We start from the raw sequence: 19,823 nt of genomic DNA, 5'->3' as shown, positions 1-19,823 counted from the left end.
CCCTAGGAATATTTGAGAAGGACCAACTGTACAATGAAAGGCTCCAGCTTGACACTAAAAAATGTGGGGGCCTGGATACATTTCCCCCGAGCTGTTATCGAAGATGGCTCTAACCTACTGTTAAGACCTCTGCTTGTTTAACTTCCATCAGAGGTCTATGAGTGAGATATACTTTTACATTGATTCAGAGGGGCTGTGCTCTACGTGCATGAATAGTGTCAGAAGTGTTATCGCCTCTACCTTGAAGGCCTTGTAGTAGAGAAGGTTGGCGGTGCAGAGTCAGCAAGGGAGCGAGAGCTGAAGCATACACTCTGCAGAATTAAAGTTAATTGAAGCAAAGAACATTGTTACTGTACTCCAACATTAAACAACGTGTTGAGATGGTGAGAACATCAAGGTATACAATTGAGTACTCTGAAGGCTTTTAGGACAAGCACTGGTTGAACCAAAAGGTCTGGAATTGGCTTCCAGCCTTTTGGTTTTGTCAGTGCAGTGCTTGTTATGTGTTCTTTTGGTCTTTGTACAAAGTTAGCGTTGTGCGAGCCGCTGAGCACTTGACAAAATGAAAACAAAAACATTAGCTAAAGTCCACAAAGTATACTTTTGGTCTCAAAAAGGACACCTTGCCATAGTAGTCCAATAGTGCCTGACACCAAAGATTATTACTTGGCGTGTGACTGTGCTCCTTGCGAAAGATCAGAGTGCCTTCACTTACAGTGAAGTTAGCCAGTGGCTGACCCATTGTGCGCCATGATGTAGTGAGGGGAAGAAAATGTGAACAGCGTAACAGACGAATGGACGAAGAGGACTATTACATATGTTAGTAAAATGGAAAGGTTTTGGCTAAAGCCAGTAAGTATATAGACAGGACAACTCTGTGCCACTTACTTATTTATTTGCCATCGACTTGAGTAGAAACTGTTTAAGTGACCAATGTTAGACGGTGTCACAGTACAAGAAGTGATTTATTTCCACTAGTAAAATTAAAAGCACACACTATGCTAGATATTTGTAATGATGATATGATGCGCTTTTTGTTATAGTTCCATTTAATGCTTAAAAGCACATATTTATGTCTTATGTTTTCAGAGTCAGCTGGATGTACCATTTAAAGTGAAAGCAGGACACATAGGTAAGAAGATATCGTTTTAAGAGACTTTGACAAACGTTTTCGTGGATTTTAGAAAAAGTAAATATTGAAAAAGGGATCAAACAATTTTCGTTAACCTCAAGCTATGTGAATATTGGCCCCACTGTCAGCAGGGTTCTATCATTAGGCTTAATGACATTTCTAACTTTAATGTTATGAAAGGAGTGTACAATTGCAAACCAGGTCATTTGTGGGGTGGCAGGGGTGTGGGGTTGGGTTAAGACCTCAAGTATATTATGTAGAGTTAAAAACAAGATTGCAGTATGGGCTCAATAAGTTGGTGCATGATATCACTTGCTAGTTGTTATGACATTTCACAGAATAAAATCAGCAGTTTGAGTCTTCATGGGCTGGCAAGAAAGTGCATTCCACATTTAAGTGACTTTCAATGTTTGAGTTGTCCGGATTTTTCAAGGCATCGGTAGGTGTATAAACAGTAAGATACATTGCTAATGGAAGTCTGCCTTTCGAAACTCTCGGAGACCAGGTGAGTGTGAGTTAAGAAACAACATAGTGTTTTTAGGTAGGTGCGCACTGTTTCTGTCTAAAACAGTTTAAAACATTCTGAAGGACAGAAGTGTACATTTAATAGTCACCTTAATTTTTGAGCTTTTAAATTATCCGTTCTTAGGGATGGAGCAAACTGAGTGCTCCGATGGATGTGTCTTTTTGTTGTGCGGGCGCCTAGATACAAAGTTTAGTATGTGGAAGAAGACACCTTGCAGCACGAACAAAAAACAAGCATTGGCAAAGCCAGTGGGTCTGGGTTTACTGTGCTAACGCATGCAGCATTAGCACATTGAAGCAAGACACACTAGAGGGAACCAGAAGTCGACGGAGAGGGCTCTGGTTGTAAAGTAGTAACTTTTATATAAAAAAAAAAAAGGGAGCAAAAGGTTTTTTACCGGTTCATCACACTTCCTACCCAAAAATACTCATTCAACAATGGTGTGACTTTGTCTCCCATTGTCCATTGCTACTCTGCCACACCTCAAACCCCTTGAATTGGTGTTCCCCACCTTGTCTAGGTCTATGGGATCAAGCTTCTGGCTGCAAACTGTGGGACGCGTGTATTATAGAGTAATAGCTATCTAGTTTGGAGTCATCTAGAATATTTAGCACTTGGAGTTGCTTAGGGCACCAGAGGTCTTTGTTGTCTTTGCTGAGGTAGGTGATAAATGGGCTCCATTGTTTGGTAAATTCTCTTTTCCGACCCTTGTGCTATTAAAGCTAGTTTCTTTGTGCCTAGCATCCACCACAGTCTATCCAGCCACTTCTGCTCCAGTGGAAAGCCAGTCTGCCCCCAAAGTTCTAAGATAGTCTGTTTTAACACTAATAGCGGGTGGGATATTAATTGTCCCCTCAGTTAGTTTCAGGTGAATATGTCTGGGGCCGGACAGCCCAACAGGGCTACTTAGGGCAGTGTGCTAGGGTCGAGCAACTGATGGCATCCACTTGTGCCTGTACCGTCTTCCAAAGGGGACTCAACTAGGGACGCAACCACAAAATGTGTCAGTGTTCCCTCCTCTCCACACCTTCTCCAACATATCGGGCTCTTCCCACTTCCCATTTTCGCCAGGCGCATTGGGGTATAGTGCCATTAGTAGAGAATCTTTGAGAGACTTTCTGCCCCCTGCACTAGACACAAAGTTGTTACTTTGTTCCAGTATTCCTCCCCACTGTTCTTGGTCAAGCATTATGCCCAGCTCCTGCCGTTGGAACGGCAGTTTTGTGCCACCCCACCCCATCTCATGCTCTATATCTTGTATATGTGAAATATGTCATGACTGTCCCCAATGCAGTGTAATGGATATTTTTTTAAGGGGATAAAGAATCTAGTGGTCCCTTGTTTCATTTTTGTGGTCAAGAGCCAATGTCTGAGCTGTAGGTAGTTAAAATATTCCATCATTGGGAAGGCAGATTCAGTTCGTAGTTGGGCAGAGGTTTTTATTTTCCCTTTGTCCGTCGTTCATGTTGTGGTTGCCGTAATGACGTTTTGTCGTATACAGGCACCACCCCAGAGTGCTGAAGTCAGTAATTTTCTTTCTTCACCAGCCTATGTGCAGATCCGGAGAAGTGCTATCCTCAGTTGCTTTTTGACTGCCTTTTCGGCCCTTTTGTCAAACTTTTTGACTTCTTTGTGCGTCAAGAGGTCTTTCCATAAGATGGGATTCAAGCTGTGTGACTCCTGTCACTGCATGATGTCTGTGACAGATCTGCACCTCCTGTGTTTGTGGTGTCTGGAGCGCGACCACGACACCGAAGTCGTGCTCCGACTGCCGGGCCATGAACCCAAAGCCTTTGAGGAAACATTCCCTAAAGCACATTGGAGCCCAATTGTCAGCTCTGCGTTGCTCCCGGTCTCGCTCGAGAGGAAGGTCACAAGACTGTTTGCAGAGCCATGCGGGAGGAGTGTCGTCCTTCTAGGTCTCCATCCTCAGAGCCTGCTTCTAGGTCAGCATACCGCCTCCTTGAGTTTCTGGGAGCTGGAGTGTCCCACGTCCAACTCCGAGGTTTATGAGTACATCAACCCTCCTGTGATGCCCTCGGGCCCAGGAGGCCTCGGCTCGGGATGGCACCCCAGGATCCGTTTCTGGATCCGACTCGATGCTGGTCGTGTCATTGCAACCCTCCCCAGTGCCGGTGCAGAAGTAGACGCTTCTGGCATCGGTTGGGCCCATAATCAACATCAATCCCATACTTTATTTCTTAGTCCCAGAGGTGGAACGACATCACTCGAGGCCGATTCCGACTTCGAATGAGACACCACTCCCTAGGTTGAATCCTGACCCTTATAGTTATTGGTATGGGCACAGTGAGAATATGAAGGGGGTCACTGGATCCTCTAGAATTCCAGCTTGAAGACCCTTACTTGGACAAGGCTCAGGAATTGGGTGAAGGCAATCGGTTGGACACCTCCGTTGACTGGCATGCTTTCTCCCCCTACCGTGGCTATGGAGGAGGGTGCCTCCTACTCAGTGGTTTTGTGAAGGGCCTCTAGTTGCCTTCAGTGGCGGCAGGACTAACCTCCGGGGCTTCCACTTCAGGACCCCTATTGCCCTTCAATGAGGCCCTCACTGATGTCCTGCTGGGAACGGTGTCTAAACCTAGCACAGGGACTCACGTCAACAGGACAATTGCCGGCCACCATAGACCTGCGCCTAACAACCCTAAATTCCTGACCCTACACTGAGAGCTTAAGTCATTCAGGCTTCTTCCTCTTCTGGCGCATTCCCTTCCTCACCTCCGGACGTGGAGTCAAAACGACTGGACCAACTTGTGAAGAAAATGTTCTCTTCCTCTAGTCTGGCATTATCGTCCGTGAGTATCGCATGTCTTTTAGGGCACTACATCGATACTTTATGGGATACGGTCACGCCGGTGCTGCCACAGGTCGCAGGCCATTCTCTCCCAAGCTGTTGCTGGCAGGAGAGACACAGCAAAGTTCACGATTCAATGTGGACTGGACACCACCGACTCACTAGGCAAATTGGTTTCGTCGACAGTGGCCCTTGGGCACCACGCTTCATTGAGGACATCTGGCTTTTCAGGGATGTCCAGCAATCACTTATGGACATGCCCTTCGATGCCACCTGTCTCTTCGGAGACAAAGCGGACTCAGTGCTTGAGTGCTTTAAGGAGTCCCATACAACGGCTCAGTCCCTTGGCCTCGCAGCTGCTCCTCGCCCCCTGAGTCCGCTTTTTGCCCCTTTTGTGGCTATGGAAGGGGCACCCAACTGCATTCATTTCCATCCAGCCACCATGCTGCACATGTTGCGCAGCCTTTACGTGGCTGGGGACATCGGATCCAATGTCCTGGTAGATCAGGGAGTTAGCGGTCGATCCGGTGCACCGCGCCCCCCACTGCATCCTCCAAGCCTTCCTAGTCCGATGCTCCATCATGGACTAGTTGGTGGCAGGATTCGCCGTCATCTGTCCAACTGGGAATCCATCATGAAAGGCAGGTGGGTTTTGCAAAGCATCTAAAGGGGCTCCTCCCTCTCCTTCAAGACTACCCCTCCTGCCATGCCACCATCCTACGATGGTATGACTGAGAATCACTTGCCACTTCTCCGCGAGAAGGTTATGGCTCTCTTAGCCAAGGGAGCCATAGAGAGGGACCCTGGTCCAGAAATAGGTCGTTGTTGTTCCAGTTTTTTCTAGTGCCCAAAAAAGACAAGGGCTTACGTCCTATCCTAGACATCCGGGCCCTAAATTTCTTCCTCAGGAAGAAGTTCAAGATGCTCACTCTGGCTCGGGTCCTTTCTGCCCTCGAGACTGGATGGTAGTGTTGGACTTACAGGACGCCTATTTCCATTATACTGTCCTGCCTGCTCACAGACATTACTTGCGGTCCGTGGTAAGTCACAAGCACTTTCAGTTCACAGTGCTCCCCTTTGGCTTTACCAGCGCCCCTCAGGTGTTCACAAAAGTGATGGCGGTAGTCTCAGCTCATCTGCACCAGCTAGGAGTTTGTCTTTCCCTCCCTCGACGACTGGCTGTTGAAGGCAGGCTCACCCCAGGCTGTCATCTCCCACCCCCAGACTACATTGCATTCACTGGGGTTCACTGTAAACTTGCTAAAGTCATGCCTGACTCCCTCTCAGATCCTCCCTTTCATCAGAGCTGTTCTGGACACAGTGATTATCCTCCTGAGCGGCGAGTCCAGGATATTCAGGCTATGATACTGAGGTTTCAGCCCCTGTCCTAGTTTCGGTGAGAATGACTCTGATGCTGCTGCGCCTCATGACCTCCTGCATCCTGGTGGTCACACATGCCAGATGGCATGTGTAGGCTTTGCAGTGGGACTGAAGTTCCTGTGGGCGCAGCATCAGGGGAATCTCTACGGCATGGTCCAGATCTCGGATTGAACTGTCAAAGAACTGCAGTGGTGGTTAACGGACCGATATTGGGTCAGAGGCAGATCCCTCTTCCTTCCCCAAACAGACCAGACAGTGGTGACAGATGCTTCACTCCTGGAATGGGGCAGCCACGTGTGAGAGGTGGAGATCAGAGGCATCTGGTCTCTGGTAGAGTCTGGGCTCCACATCAACCTTCTGGAGCTTAGGGTCATCAGGCTTGCATTGAAAGCATTCCTTCTCTATCTCTCTTTCCAAGGGAAAATTATGCAGGTGTTCACGGGCAACGCTACTGCCATGTGGTATTGCAACATGCAGGGGAGGGTGGGTTGTGGACCCTTTGTCAAGAGGCCCCATGTCTCCGGATATGGCTGGAACATCGGGGCATATCCCTGGTGGTTCAACATCTGGCAGCTCTTTGAGCGCCAGGGCAGAGGGACTCAGCCATCAATGCATGGTTTATCCGGAATGGCGTCTCCAGCCAGAGGTGGTGCAATGTCCCTTTTAGCAGTGAGGACATTATTGGTTAGATCTGTTCTCTTCCACAGAGAATTTACAGTGTCAGCTGTTTTGCGCATTGGAGTTTCCAAGGCAGCACTTGCTTGGTGACGCTTTTCATATCGAGTGGAACTCAAGCCTCATGTACACCTTTATGCCAATACCACTTCTGCCCAGAGTTTTAAAGAAGATCAAGAATAACCAGGCCCACGTAATTCTTGTGGCTCCGGACTGGGCACGTAGAGTATGGTATCCGGAGCTTCTGAGAATGGCCATCGATCCTCCACTCCGATTGCCTCTTCAAGAGGATCTTCTTTCGCAGCAGCAGGGGAGGGATCGCCACCCAAACCTGCCCAGTCTCCTCCTCCTTGCGTGGAGATTGAGCGGCGGCAGTCGACAGCTTTCGCCCGTAGTCTGTGTTATTTTGGTAGCCGAGCATGCCTCCGCCAAAATGGCATAAGCCTGTCCGCATTAATTTATGGTATGGTGTACCAACAAAATCGTTGATCCCCTTTCTGCACCTCTGTCTGAGTTCCACTTGTTTGTTCTCTCTCTTATCCAGCAGGGCTCTGCTTTGGGCACCATTAAGGGTTATCTGTCTGCAATCTCCATTTTCCTCAGACTTCCTGATCAACCCTCCTTGTTAAAATCTCCCATTGTGGCGCGATTCCCTAAAGGTCTTGCCCACATATTCTCGCCAACCCTGTTCATAGAGCCCCAGTGGAATTTGAATTTGGTACTTACTTTACTCGTGTATTCCTTTTGAGCCTCTTCATAATTGTCTTCTTCGGCTCCTCACATTAAAAACAGCCTTCCATGTGGCCATCATCACTGCACAGAGAGTGAGTGAGCTACAAGCTCCTTCTTCAAAGCCACCCTTTATCTTTGTCCATCCTGACAAAGTGGTGCTTCCCAATAGTGCCTCTTTCCTCCCTAAAGTGGTCATGCCCTTTCATGTATGCCAATCCATCAATGTACCTACTTTTTATCGCCCCATGTCCTTCTTGTGAGGAGTAGAGACTCTACCATCTGGATCCAGAAAGAGCGTTGGCATTCTACCTCAGTCGTACCAAAGACTTCAGGGTGGATGATCAATTCTTTGTGGGTTACGTGGGTGCGAAGAAAAGATGGGCGGTGTAGACCAGAACTATCTCTGGATGGGTTGTTCACTGCATTAAACGGTGCTATACTTTGTCTAAGAAGCATCCTAAGGGTTTGCGTGCTCACTTCACCAGAGCAACAGCTGCAACCACTGTGTTAGCATGTGGAGTTCTTGTCCTGGACATTTGTGAGTCGACAATGTGGGCATCCCTGCATACGTTCACCAAACACTACTCCCTGGACAGTCAGGTCTGCAGGGACGGTTATTTTGTCCGTTCGGTCCTGCAGAACTTCCTAGTATAATCTTGGGTCGCAGACCAATCTCTGGGGATGGTGTTTTGCTTGGGTATATATTCTTAGGTAAGGACTCTGCAACTAGAAGTCTCTATCAGATGTTACTTATCTTTGGTAACAAATTATCTGGTAGAGATATATTCTAGTTACAGATTCCTTACCAACCCACCCATCCTCCCTGCTCTGCGAACCGATTTTTATTGACAGGGACTCCCTTTCAGGGCCCTAGTTTCTTGTTTAAAAAAAAAATCTTTTTACTAAACTATTGCTCAGCTAACACAACTTTGCATCATCTTGAATTAATAGGGTGAAGCATTCTATCGACAATAAATCCCCCTACCCAGTCCCAACTAGTAATTAAGCAAAACTATGTTATAAAAAAACTCTTATGGTCTATCACAAACCCATGGAGGCCTCCGCAGGGGTACATCTTTACCTCAGGCATTTCCCTGCCCCATCCCTAAAACCTTGTATTAACCTCTGTACTCAACCCAGGGGGTCCAGATCTTTTCCTATTTCTTGGGGGCAACCTTGGCTTTATAAATCACCTGTTTGGCCCTTTCGCATCAGTCAGGGCCCTAGTTTTGGCACACCAATCTCGGTGTTCTTCATGGCTCTGCTCTTCTGGCGTGGAACGTCGTGAAAAGATACTGATGTTTGCACTCTGGGGTGGCACCTGTTTATGACTGAGACATCATGGTGACCACGACGCCAATGACCCATGTGGAGTCGACCGACGCCACCTTTCAGTGTGCAAGGGTACTGCTCGAAGAAAAATCAAGATCCAGTCTGATACTTGCGGGAAATTCTAAGGTAAGGAATCTGCAACTAGAATGTCTTAACCAGATAATTTGTTACTGAACGTAACTTGTTCCTCGTGACTGGAGATCTATAAGGTATTGTCCGGTGTGCTTTTATTTGCCAGGGGACCTCCCAAGAAGGCCCCACCGCCAATGTATGGTCTATCATACACCATCCCTTTGAAGTGTTAAGTTTTTTTTTTAATGATATTCCTGGTTTGTTCTCCTTCAATAGAGTCTGTTATTAAGATATGTATTTTGTTTATATAGATTAGACATATAGCCATACATACTCAAAAGATCATTTATCAGGGAGGGAGGGGTAAACTTCATTGTGATGGTTTCTGCTGGTCCCCACCAATTCCGAAATTTGGGTGATCAAGAATAAACTAGAGAAGAAATGTTGTTGACTAGCATGCGCTCATTGTGTTTTATGGATTCTTTAATGTTGCTGTTAAACCATATTCCAACAAATTAACCATATTCTGATTTGCATCTGGATCCCGTACCTTTTAGTTGCTCAGAGGAGCAAGGGATGTTCTGTGTTAAAGCGTCGATTTGGCCTGATTCTGTGAGGTTTCTGACACTATGGTTTATTGATCTGTAGTGACCAAGTGCACTAGAATGAGGTTTATTTGTAAAGATTAAATCATCATTTACAATGGCGGCTAGCTTTAAAATTCTGAGATCCATGGGTTTTATAGTACTTGGCGTTTTAGCACTACTTTTTCGTAGTTTCTCTTATGGCGATCAGGGACTGCTGACAAATGATATACATACACAATGGGAGCGAAATGTACTGAATATGGGTAGGTTGAAGAAGTGGTGCTAATAGCAGAAATGAGAGATAGCTGAAGCAACCCATTCCTTTCACCACACATCTGATCCTTCTAATCTCGCCATTATGGTAAGTCATCCTCGTGGATCTTAGTTGTGGTGGTCTTTAGTTTGAGGATCTCGATTATTTAGATTGTTCATGGACTCAATTAAGCTTCTGAAATGTCTACCGCACGATTTGGAAATACAAGTTTCAACAAAGGTTCCATCACAGTCATTTAAATGTTTTTTTTATTTTTTTTTAGCAACTCTCAGGGGATTAATTAATGTACGCCTATCATATTGCCTTAGTGCAAAGGTGACAGACTGGCATAATGCACATGAGTTGTAAAGGAGTATATAAGTAAACCAAAGCGCAACAGCTTATTGACTTCTGGAGAGCTCAGTTATGTATGACTTGGATGGAACCATAGTTGCTGTTATTGAATGTGTTGCACTGGTTACCCGGAATACAGGGGTGCCCCATTTTGTATTCTAGTTGCAAGATTTGAAATGGTAAATGTTTTGCGCTTCCTGTGCAATTTTGTAATATGTGATTTTTCTTGCTAATTCACAGCACGGATGATCACCAGGCCTCCTACTTTTGAGCATAGTTTGGCCCTAGTCATGGTGAGAGTTAAGGGTTGTTGACCTCACCACCACTTGCATAAATTAAAAGCTGAGACGGTTAGGCTATCCGAGAGCTCCACAAATTACATCGTTTTTGGCTCCTGTTGAAGCTGTGCCCTCTTGCTGGAAGTCTATAATCTTGCACTTCAGTGGATTTGAAATTTCTTTATTTACTGAAGCTGAAAAGTGTGGATAGTCATTTCAAAATCAGTCAAAATAAAGGTTTAGTTGTTGGCTCCCAAAGCGTCCCTCTGTGTCCCTCCTGTTCTACTAATAGATAGGTCGCCTGGCACAAACTGTCAGCAACAGAATTACATGCACGTGTCTTTGTCTGAATTCCTGTGGGAAACCTGGATGTGTGCAGGTATCTGGACATGTGTGCATTTGCCTTTTATATTATGTGGCTCTCTGTGCAAGCAATATATTTAAGCCAAACATATGACTGTGTCAGCGATTCTTTTAATGTGTTCCTTTATTTGAGTTGGAATATTATTGTGAATTCTTAGTCGGTATTTAGAAGTTTTGCATTCATCAGAGTAGGGAATTTACTGAAGCAAATCACCGAAGAAAGATAAAAAGTTTAACCTTGTTCCCTTTTAAAACAAAAAACCTAAAATTTATAAAATAAAGAGCTGAGAGATGTATGTTTCTAGATTTTATAATATACAACCAAGTACTGGTTACAGCTAATAGTGTACTCCTTCCTGTTTCAGCTGCAGATTAGATTAAGCTATCACCAGAATCTCACATAAGACGTTAAAATATCTCGATCATGACTATCACTTGCATTGTTGGTATTTTGTTTCCGTCCTTGTGTTTCTGTTACAAAACTGGTGCATCTGTTCAGTCTCTTTGGACAGCTCTGCTCTTAGACGCATTCTGAAAGCCGTGCAAAGGGCCCAGTCCTCATACTTGCTTCTAGAACAAAAAAAGAGAGCCCTAGTGAGTGAAAAAATGTCCCCTACAGGTAGAAAAGTACTTGGCTTTTAAAACCTCCCCTTCCAGGGTTACCTTTTGTTGGCATGCTTCACCAGTGCGTCCTTCCCACTCCGTTCCGGAATGGAGTGTGCTATTACCAGTGAGGGACACAGGAGCACTTGATGGTTATGACCATATAATGTGTATAGGAGCTTGAGTTTTTTTTTGCGTGTTTTCAATTTAAAAATAGCTGCCTGATAAGACACCACTAACCTGTAGTCACCCTTACGCCAAGGTCTCGTCCTGGTGTAATCACCTAATGTTGTCTCATCGGGGGAGAGGTGATTGAACCCAGACAAGACCTTGGCGTAGGTGTGACTACAGGCTCGTTTGGCCACCATAGGATCCATGGGGCAAAGCCTTTTAAAATTACTTGTATGAAATACCTTCAGAAAATAGGTGGAATATCACTGTATCATGCAGTGTGTGTGCAGTGTCAACAATCTACTGTCATTGCACTTTTACATTCTCTGAGTGGTATCAGGGAGTTAGTTCCTTGGTGCTGAAGAAAGCCACAAGGAAAAGTGGGTTCAAACATGTTGACCAAGTAGAAACAGGGGTCACTGGAACCACCAGTTTCTGATGTGTCTTCCTGTTTTTTAACCAGCCTGAAGGCTTTAATAAAGCTAGTGGTGTCTTATCAGGAAGTTATTTTTAAATTTACTGGCAGTTTACATATTCTGTGCAATTATGTAGATGGAAATATTAAGTGTGACTGTTTGCGCATGCTGCGTACTCAAGTGAATGAAAGACTGATGAGTAGCATAGTCAAAGACTTTATGCAAAGAGCGTTGCTTGATGACTAAGGTGAGTATTAATACCTGGTTTGCAGGACTAGCTTACACTCTTGAACAGTGATATTTGCGTGTAACCCAAGCAGATATCTAGAACGGATGATCCACTTTGAGCTTGGTGGGGAGGGGAGTGTCAAAGGATGCATGTGCATGCTTCTTTAAACTAATTTCAGGTTCTACGTTAGGAAAATCTCGTAAAGATTTGAGTGTGCTGATAGCATCATAATAGGAAACACCACATAATATCTGGTTGTGTATGTATTTCTCCCAGATATTCCATCTGCCTGTCAGGGACTGTTGCAGAGCTTCAGCTGTTTTCTGAATGAAATGACTGCAGGAGGTGGTAGTGGGCAAGCAACACATCTTTTTTAGTTCAGGTTAAAGTAGCAACAATGTATTTAGGTACAGTCTGTCAAAGTGTTGCTTCTTTGCAGGCTTGGTGTGTACTTGTCCCAACTTATCTGAGCCACCCCTGTGAGCACTAATGTTCTTTGCCTGTTGAATTGAAGGCTTTTTATTTGTAATCAAAATAAGTCAAACAGTCTGGCAGCACTGACGTGCAGGGAGGTGGAAAAGGAATTAGGGTACTAAATGTAATGGGTAGTAATGGTGAAAGTTGGCCGCACTCAAGGCGAGTGTACATAAGAATTGTAAGCCTGGAAAACAGGACGTGGTGCAGGTGATCAGGTGCCCTACTACCCTTGGGCAACAATAATGTGTAGGGTTAATACACAGGTAATAGCATACAAAAGAGATCACAGCACACAGTATACAATGGTCAAATATGAACGAGATTGAGACATTTTTGTCGTTATGTATTAGGTTGAATGAAGCAAACACACATATCGGTATTCAAGTCTTGTCTTCAGGAAAAAAGTTCATTTATTCAAAGCGAAGTAACGTTCAGTAAGACAGAAAGCATCTTTCCAAGACAGCCAACACGTGTTTCGTCACACCAGTGACTTTTTCAAGGCCGAAGATTAACGAAAAAGGTTATATGAAGAAAGGTCCAATGCATCTCAGGACCTATGAAAGTCCAAATATTGACTTGGTAGTTTCTAAGTGATCGTCATCAGCGTATAAGGAAGATTCCAACAAAGAAACGTACGAGGTTGTTCATCTAAGGAGAGGGACCCTGGTAAGTCCAAAAGTAAGTTCCTTCTCCGCCCCCATCAACGTTGCCAGGGCGACGGCTTCCCGGTCCCCCTATCAGCTCTCTCCCCACCCACGTCCAGAGAGCTGATAGGGGGACCGGGAAGCCGTCGCCCTGGCAACGTTGATGGGGGCGGAGAAGGAACTTACTTTTGGACTTACCAGGGTCCCTCTCCTTAGATGAACAACCTCGTATGTTTCTTTGTTGGAATCTCCCTTATACTCTGATGACGATCACTTAGAGACTACCAAGTCAATATTTGGACTTTCATAGGTCCTGAGATGCATTGGACCTTTCTTCATATAACCTTTTTCGTTAATCTTCGGCCTTGAAAAAGTCACTGGTGTGACGAAACACGTGTTGGCTGTCTTGGAAAGATGCTTTCTGTCTTACTGAACGTTACTTCGCTTTGAATAAATGAACTTTTTTCCTGAAGACAAGACTTGAATACCGATATGTGTGTTTGCTTCATTCAACCTAATACATAACGACAAAAATATCTCAATCTCGTTCATATTTGACCATTGTATACTGTGTGCTGTGATCTCTTTTGTATGTTAAGGAATTAGGGTACATGAAGGGGCAGGGCATAGGTGATGCCCATCTCAAATTCCATCCTTCTAAACATGTCAAGAAGTCTTGCCTACGCTACCACTGCCAAATCCTACGTATTCCCAACAAATTCCAAGCCCCAGAATTTAGGGAGGGCACACAAGCTGCTGGTAGTCAGACAGGGATTCAGATATCTTGACGTATGTATCACTTTAGAAACTAAAGCCACATGGACACGCAGCGTTCAATCTTTAATGGATAGAGTAGTCAGGGACCTTAAGTTCTGATCTATGCGCCCCCTGTCACTTATAGATCAGCTATTTTTTAAATTATGTCTGTTCTGGTTTCCATTCCAGCTGCGGAACTCCCCATGCAAGGTTCTGTGTTCCTTCTTCCATAAGATAAATTGCTCCACAGATTATTTGTTTTGCATCATGGATTTCCCTGCATAGCCCTATCTAAATGTTTTAAATCCATGTATCTAGGTGGGATTGCAGAGGCCAAAGACGAATCCTACTATAGGGCATTTCCCCACTTGATTTTTAATGAATGGTGGAGCGACACCCCCTATAGCGGGGAAGGGAAAAGCTTGACACACCCACCGGTGACTAAGGTAGTTGCCAAATTATGGAAAACAACTCTAACACAGATGGGATGGGAACTTTATGGAACAAACAGCGCTCGGGGGAGGGGACGTACTGCAATATGTAGCTGCTCTAGAAGGTTTTTGGAAACAGACGGTAATAGAGATAACAACATTCTCCGATATAACGGATGGCGTAATGCTGAAAACCTTCCAAACCTTACAGGCCGAATTTAACCAACACCACAGTCTCTCTTTTATTGCTACCTGCTCTTGGGGGAACTATATGAACATATAGTGACTAAGGTTTACCAATCCCTGATTTATAATCAGTCTGACACCTTTCATTTGCTCTGGTCAGCCTGGGGGGCAGATCTAGACAATCCCATGGGCAAAGAATGGGCCAGATGCTAGAGCATTCCCTTGAAGCTCTGCCATAGCGGCCAGTCTCCAATTTATCCAACTTAGATACCTTCATAGAGTGTATGCCACAAGCTGCAAGATGTTGTGATGGGCATGGTCGCTTCCCCTCTTGCCTTCACTACTGAGACAGAGACGGAGGTCTCATACATACAGCTTGGGGTTACAGCAAACTGGAACCATTCTGGAGGGGCACCACATCCAGTTTGCGTGCTGTTCATTTGACCATAAACTCGTCCTGCTACACATAAATGAAGACCTTGACCAATACAAATTGGCACTACTGAAAGGTTGATACTTTCGATAATGCCAAAAACTGGACAAAATTGCTCTTAACGGATTGAAAACTCTCATTTATTCAAAACATAAGTCATGTTCATGTAAATATCCAGATCAGAGATGATGACTTTGGATATTACAATGGTGCAAATCAAATTTTTTTCTCTTGCACATTGAAAACCGTTCTTTCATCGTTCCCACTCCGCATTCTCCTCATCCACCAAGCGGAGGAAATGCCATAAAAAAAGCAAATAAGCTCTCATGTGGTAAGTCTTCAGACACACTATGACTCCCACAGAATCTTCGTCTTCAGAACCAGAGTTGGTCGAGATCCCACCTGAGGATCCTCTTTCAGGCTTGGCTCTGGATGGTTCTCCGCAGTGTTCTGTGCTCTTGGCACCGGCATCCATATCTAACCCTCTGGTACCTGAATTCCCTGCTCTGCGCTCTGATCTGGCACCATTTCTCAAAACCACGTACATCATCTTCGTCAAGGTATCAGCACTTTATTAAAGCACCTTGGGGCCCACTATCTCCCCCAGAGCTTCCATTATTCTTGCCTTTCTAACTGACGCTGGTCAGTGCTGCACCTCTGATTGGACACTGATGCCTCCCTACTTTGCACTAGTGCTCCATTTAATGGTGCCGCAAAAGACTCTTTAGATCGTGTGAGTTCTGCCCCTGTCACCTTCCAGATACGGAAGGCCACTGGTGCCTCAGACCTGGTCAATCCTAGAATCCATTCCCACAGAGAAGCCTGACACTTGCTTGAAGAGTAGGCTTTTATGGCATGCCTCAATGAACTCTTTGGCACAGATTCCAACCCTGTTGAATATCTGCCCTTTGACGACCCAGGCCAGGATCCTCTTCAAGATTTTCAAGGACTATCGTCAGCAAGTGGTCTAGATACTTCACCAGAATGGGACATGGAATTCCCAGCTAGGTCACCAACACTTGAGTTGGTGTCCTTCCATAAAATAATGCTAAAGGCCGCAGAGGCCTTGTATTTGCAGCTCTCTCCATCAGAGAAGACCAGCTTCCTCACTGAGATCTGCTTGCCATCATCAGCCACATCATAACCTTTGCTGCACTTTAATGAGATCTGGTGGCTTGGGAGAAGCAGTCATCTATGCCAGCAGTGGACAAACTTGTGGTTTGCCGCTATCATTTGGCACTAGGCAATCCACAGTTTCTCTCCATGCACCCATTGCCAGAGAGCCTAGTTATTCAAGCTTCTTGCTCCAGTACTCAATTGACCGGTGCCTTCCAGTCTAGGCCGTCTAAATGGCTCAAGGCATGGGGCAAGAAAGCTCTCAGCAAGTAGTATGGCACTGAAATCCTTCTTGCTCGCTATACCCATGCCTTATGGACCTTAGCCCAGATGATGCTGCCACACATACCTGTGGATTTGAAGGAGCGGTTTCAAGAGGTCATAGCGAACAGGCAGAATGCTTCCTGCCACATCAATAAATCCAGGCTTGACATAGCTGACTCTGTTGCCTGTTCCATGAGGACCTCCATCTCTATTAATCGCCATTCTAGGCTACGGACATCTAACTTCTCCTCAGATGTCTAGTCCACTTTAATGGATCTTCCCTTTAACAAAATATGCCTTGTTGGCAATAAGGCTGATTTGGCCCGGAGAGATTCAAGACTAAAGAAGCCACAGCGTGTTCAGTTGGTTTTCAACTTTTGCCACCATCCAAGGACTTCCAGTTCTTTTGACGTTTAAATGGTTTTGGCAGAGGTTCCTCCTTTTGACCCAGACAACTCCAGAGGACAGGGCCATGAATCCACTTAGCAACCTTTCTCTTCTGCCTTTTCCTCCTCCCCCATGCCTCCAGGTAAGGAGGCCTAGTTTGTCTCTCCATCCGCACATGAAGCACGGAGGGCCGGTGCTTCATTTTCTTCCAGCCAGGAACATCATTACTTAGGACGAGTGGGTTCTTAAGATTATTGGAAAGGGGTCCACCTTTCTATTTCTTCAGGCTCTGCCCCCATCCCCACACCTCCATACCTCCTGATCACATGACTGTTTTTCAGCAAGAGGTGGTAGCTCTCCTTCTGAAAGGGATAGTGGAGTTGATGCCAGACACGGAAATAGGGCCAGATTGCTACACATGCTACTGCCTGATGCCCAAGAAGGATAGTGGTCTGCATCCCATTCTAGACCTGAGGATCCTGAACTTCTTCCATAGAAAGGAAAAGTTCAAAATGCTGGCTATAGCTCAAGTTCTACTGGCATTCGAGCTTGGAGACTGGATTGTGTCATTGGACCTGTAAGATGCATACTTCCATATTCCAATCCTGCCGTTACATCGAAAGTGTGTGGGGTTTGTGGTGGGTTCTGTACACTATCAATTTGCAGTACTAACCTTTGGTTTGACATTGGCATCTCGAGTCTTCACAAAGGTGAGGACAGTGGTTTTGGCCTATCTCAGACAGTTGGGTGTACTAATTTTCTTGTACCTGGACGACTGGCTGACCAAAGCCAACACACCGGAGATGGTGTTGCATCGTCTGTAGTCAATGGCATAGCTGTTCCTTCGCCCTTGGCTTTTTGATCATTTGAGCCCAAATCTAACCATTGGCCCTTCCAGTGCCTCCAGTTCATAATGTTGGTACCGGACGCCACCCTTCTGTGCGCCTTTCTTCCTCCACAGAGCACTGCAGACGTCCAGGAGATAATTTTGTTGTTTCCAACAAGCACATGAGTTCCAGTCCTGAGGGTTTGTGATTCATTGCTCTGCTAGCTTCCTGCATTCACCTTGTCATGCATGCATGTTGACACATAATGGCCGGCCGATTGCCTCCTCAGACAGTGACTCCAGTACAGGAGAGATCTGTTGGACTCCATCATGGTCTGCAGTGGAAGTGGGTTGGTTGGGGAACAAAGCGAACCTAACATATGGGAAGGCCTTAACTCCTTCTCCGGAAGTGTTGACTGTAGTGATGGATGCCTCCACCCTGGGGAGGGAGCTCACCTGAAGAATCTGGAGATCAGACATCTCTGGTCTCCATAAGAGCAGGTTATTCATATCAACCTGCTAGAACGGCAAGCAATTAGGCTGGTGCTCAAGGTCTTTCCCCCTCCATTGTAGGTTGGTCCGTCCAGATATAGAGACAACACAACTGCGATGTGGTATGTCAACAAGTAAGTGGGGAGAGGGAGTGTCTCACCTCCTTTGCTTGGAAGAGTTGAGATTATGGTCTCTGGCACACCATCAAGGGATCTGGCTCTCTGCCAGTCACCTAGCAAGGTCTCTGAATGTCAGAGACGACAGCCTGAGCCGGTGATATATTTTTGACCCAGAATGTTGTCTTCTTTCGGAGGTAGTCCAGAACATCTTCACCCAGTGGGGTGCTCCTCAAGTTTGACTTATATGCCTTCTTGCAAAATGGTCAGTGCTAGCACTTCTGCACCCTCCCGACTCAGTTGAGGGGATCTTTGGAAAACACGTTTCAATTGAGGTGGAACTTTCACCTGCATTACATGCCTTCCCCAAACCTCTCACTGTCATTCCAGGCCCCCCCCGCCATTCTCCTTGAGGTCTTTAGAAAGATTCGCCAAGACTGAGCCCCAGTCATTCTCATAGACTCAGATGATCTGAGAAGGGTGTGGTATTTAGACTTCCTGTGATTCTCTACATGTCCTCCACTCAGCAGGCCGGATCTTCTCTTCCAGTCAGGGGGAATGGTTCTTCATCCCAATCACCAGGACCTCTACTTACACGCTCGGAGATTGAGACGGGACGACTGGGCTCCTCCCAGCTGCCATGTCAGCCTATTAAGGCAGATGTGTTAACTTTGCAGCATGATGTGGGGTCAGTAGTGTGGATCACTTGGAAGCCAAGTTATTCCAACTGCTTCAGTTGGCACTTTCCCTGCCTCAGAGGGGATGTCCTGTTGGCACTGTAAGGGGTATTTTTCCACCTTGTATACATTCCTCTGTGTGCCGGAACAGCCATCCATGTTCATGTGGTCATGCGTTTTCATAAGGATCTGACTAACCCTTTTCCTTTTAACCCATATGGAGTTCTTCAGTTGGACTTGAACTTGATTCTCATGCTCTTCGAGGGGAGCCCCTGCATAATTGTACCTTTCGCATGTTGAGCCTTCAAAACAGTATTTTTAGTTGCCATCACATCTGCCAGAAGGGTCACTGAGTTGCAGCCCCTTAGCTGTAGCCCTCTGTTCACTGCCCTCTTTCGTAGCTTCTTTCCTGGCAAGTTGGTGTTATGCTCAAGGGCTGTGTTCCTTCCCAAGGTAGTCACCCCCTTCTCTTCCCTATTGTCCAATTCATTACCCTTCTGACCTTCTACCCGCCACCGCATCCTACAAAGGAGGAGGAATGGTTGCATCAGTTGGACCATAGGCAGGTGGTTAATTACTACCTGGACCGCACCACAGACAACCAACTATTTGTGAGCTCATGTGGAGCCAGGAAGGGAAAAGTGTTCCAGAAGATGACCCTATCTGATGAATCATACTCAAAAGTAAAACCTTCTACGTCCTCATTAAGAAGGCGCTACCTAAAGGGACAAGGCCCATTCCACCACTTCTGCACTAGCTTCGGGTGTCCTGATTTCAGAAATCTGTAAGGTGGCAACGTGGGCTTCTCTGCATACCTTTGCAAAGAATTACTGCCTTGATGCAGAGGCGAGCAGGGCACTTCACTATATCCGTCCTGCAGGACTTCTTGTTTTACATCATCCATCAGCCCTCCTCTTGGGCAGAATATTGCTGTGAAATCCGATCTGCAGGTGAGGAATCTACAGGTAGAATTATCCATAAAAGAAAAAGTTACTTATCTATGGTAATTATCTTTCTGGTGGATTCTTTTTCTCCTTGCAGATTCCTCACCGACCCGCCTGCCTCTCCATTTGATGCATATATTACAAGGAAAGTTAATAAGA

General features: G+C 45.7%; 1 protein-coding gene across 2 annotated transcripts in view; it reads left to right on the top strand.

The window, feature by feature from the left end:
* VPS13A (vacuolar protein sorting 13 homolog A) overlaps nucleotides 1-19,823 on the top strand; it is a 1,844,906-nt gene that overhangs the window by 107,959 nt on the left and 1,717,124 nt on the right. For both annotated transcript variants that reach the window (XM_069230089.1, XM_069230094.1), the window contains exon 3: nucleotides 1,090-1,132. In XM_069230089.1, coding sequence (XP_069086190.1) covers nucleotides 1,090-1,132 — 43 coding nt within the window. The remainder of the gene's footprint in view (nucleotides 1-1,089; nucleotides 1,133-19,823) is intronic.

This window comes from Pleurodeles waltl, chromosome 1_1 (assembly GCF_031143425.1).
Source record: "Pleurodeles waltl isolate 20211129_DDA chromosome 1_1, aPleWal1.hap1.20221129, whole genome shotgun sequence".
Lineage (NCBI taxonomy): Eukaryota > Metazoa > Chordata > Amphibia > Caudata > Salamandridae > Pleurodeles > Pleurodeles waltl.
This window is presented reverse-complemented; position numbering and strand designations above follow the sequence as displayed.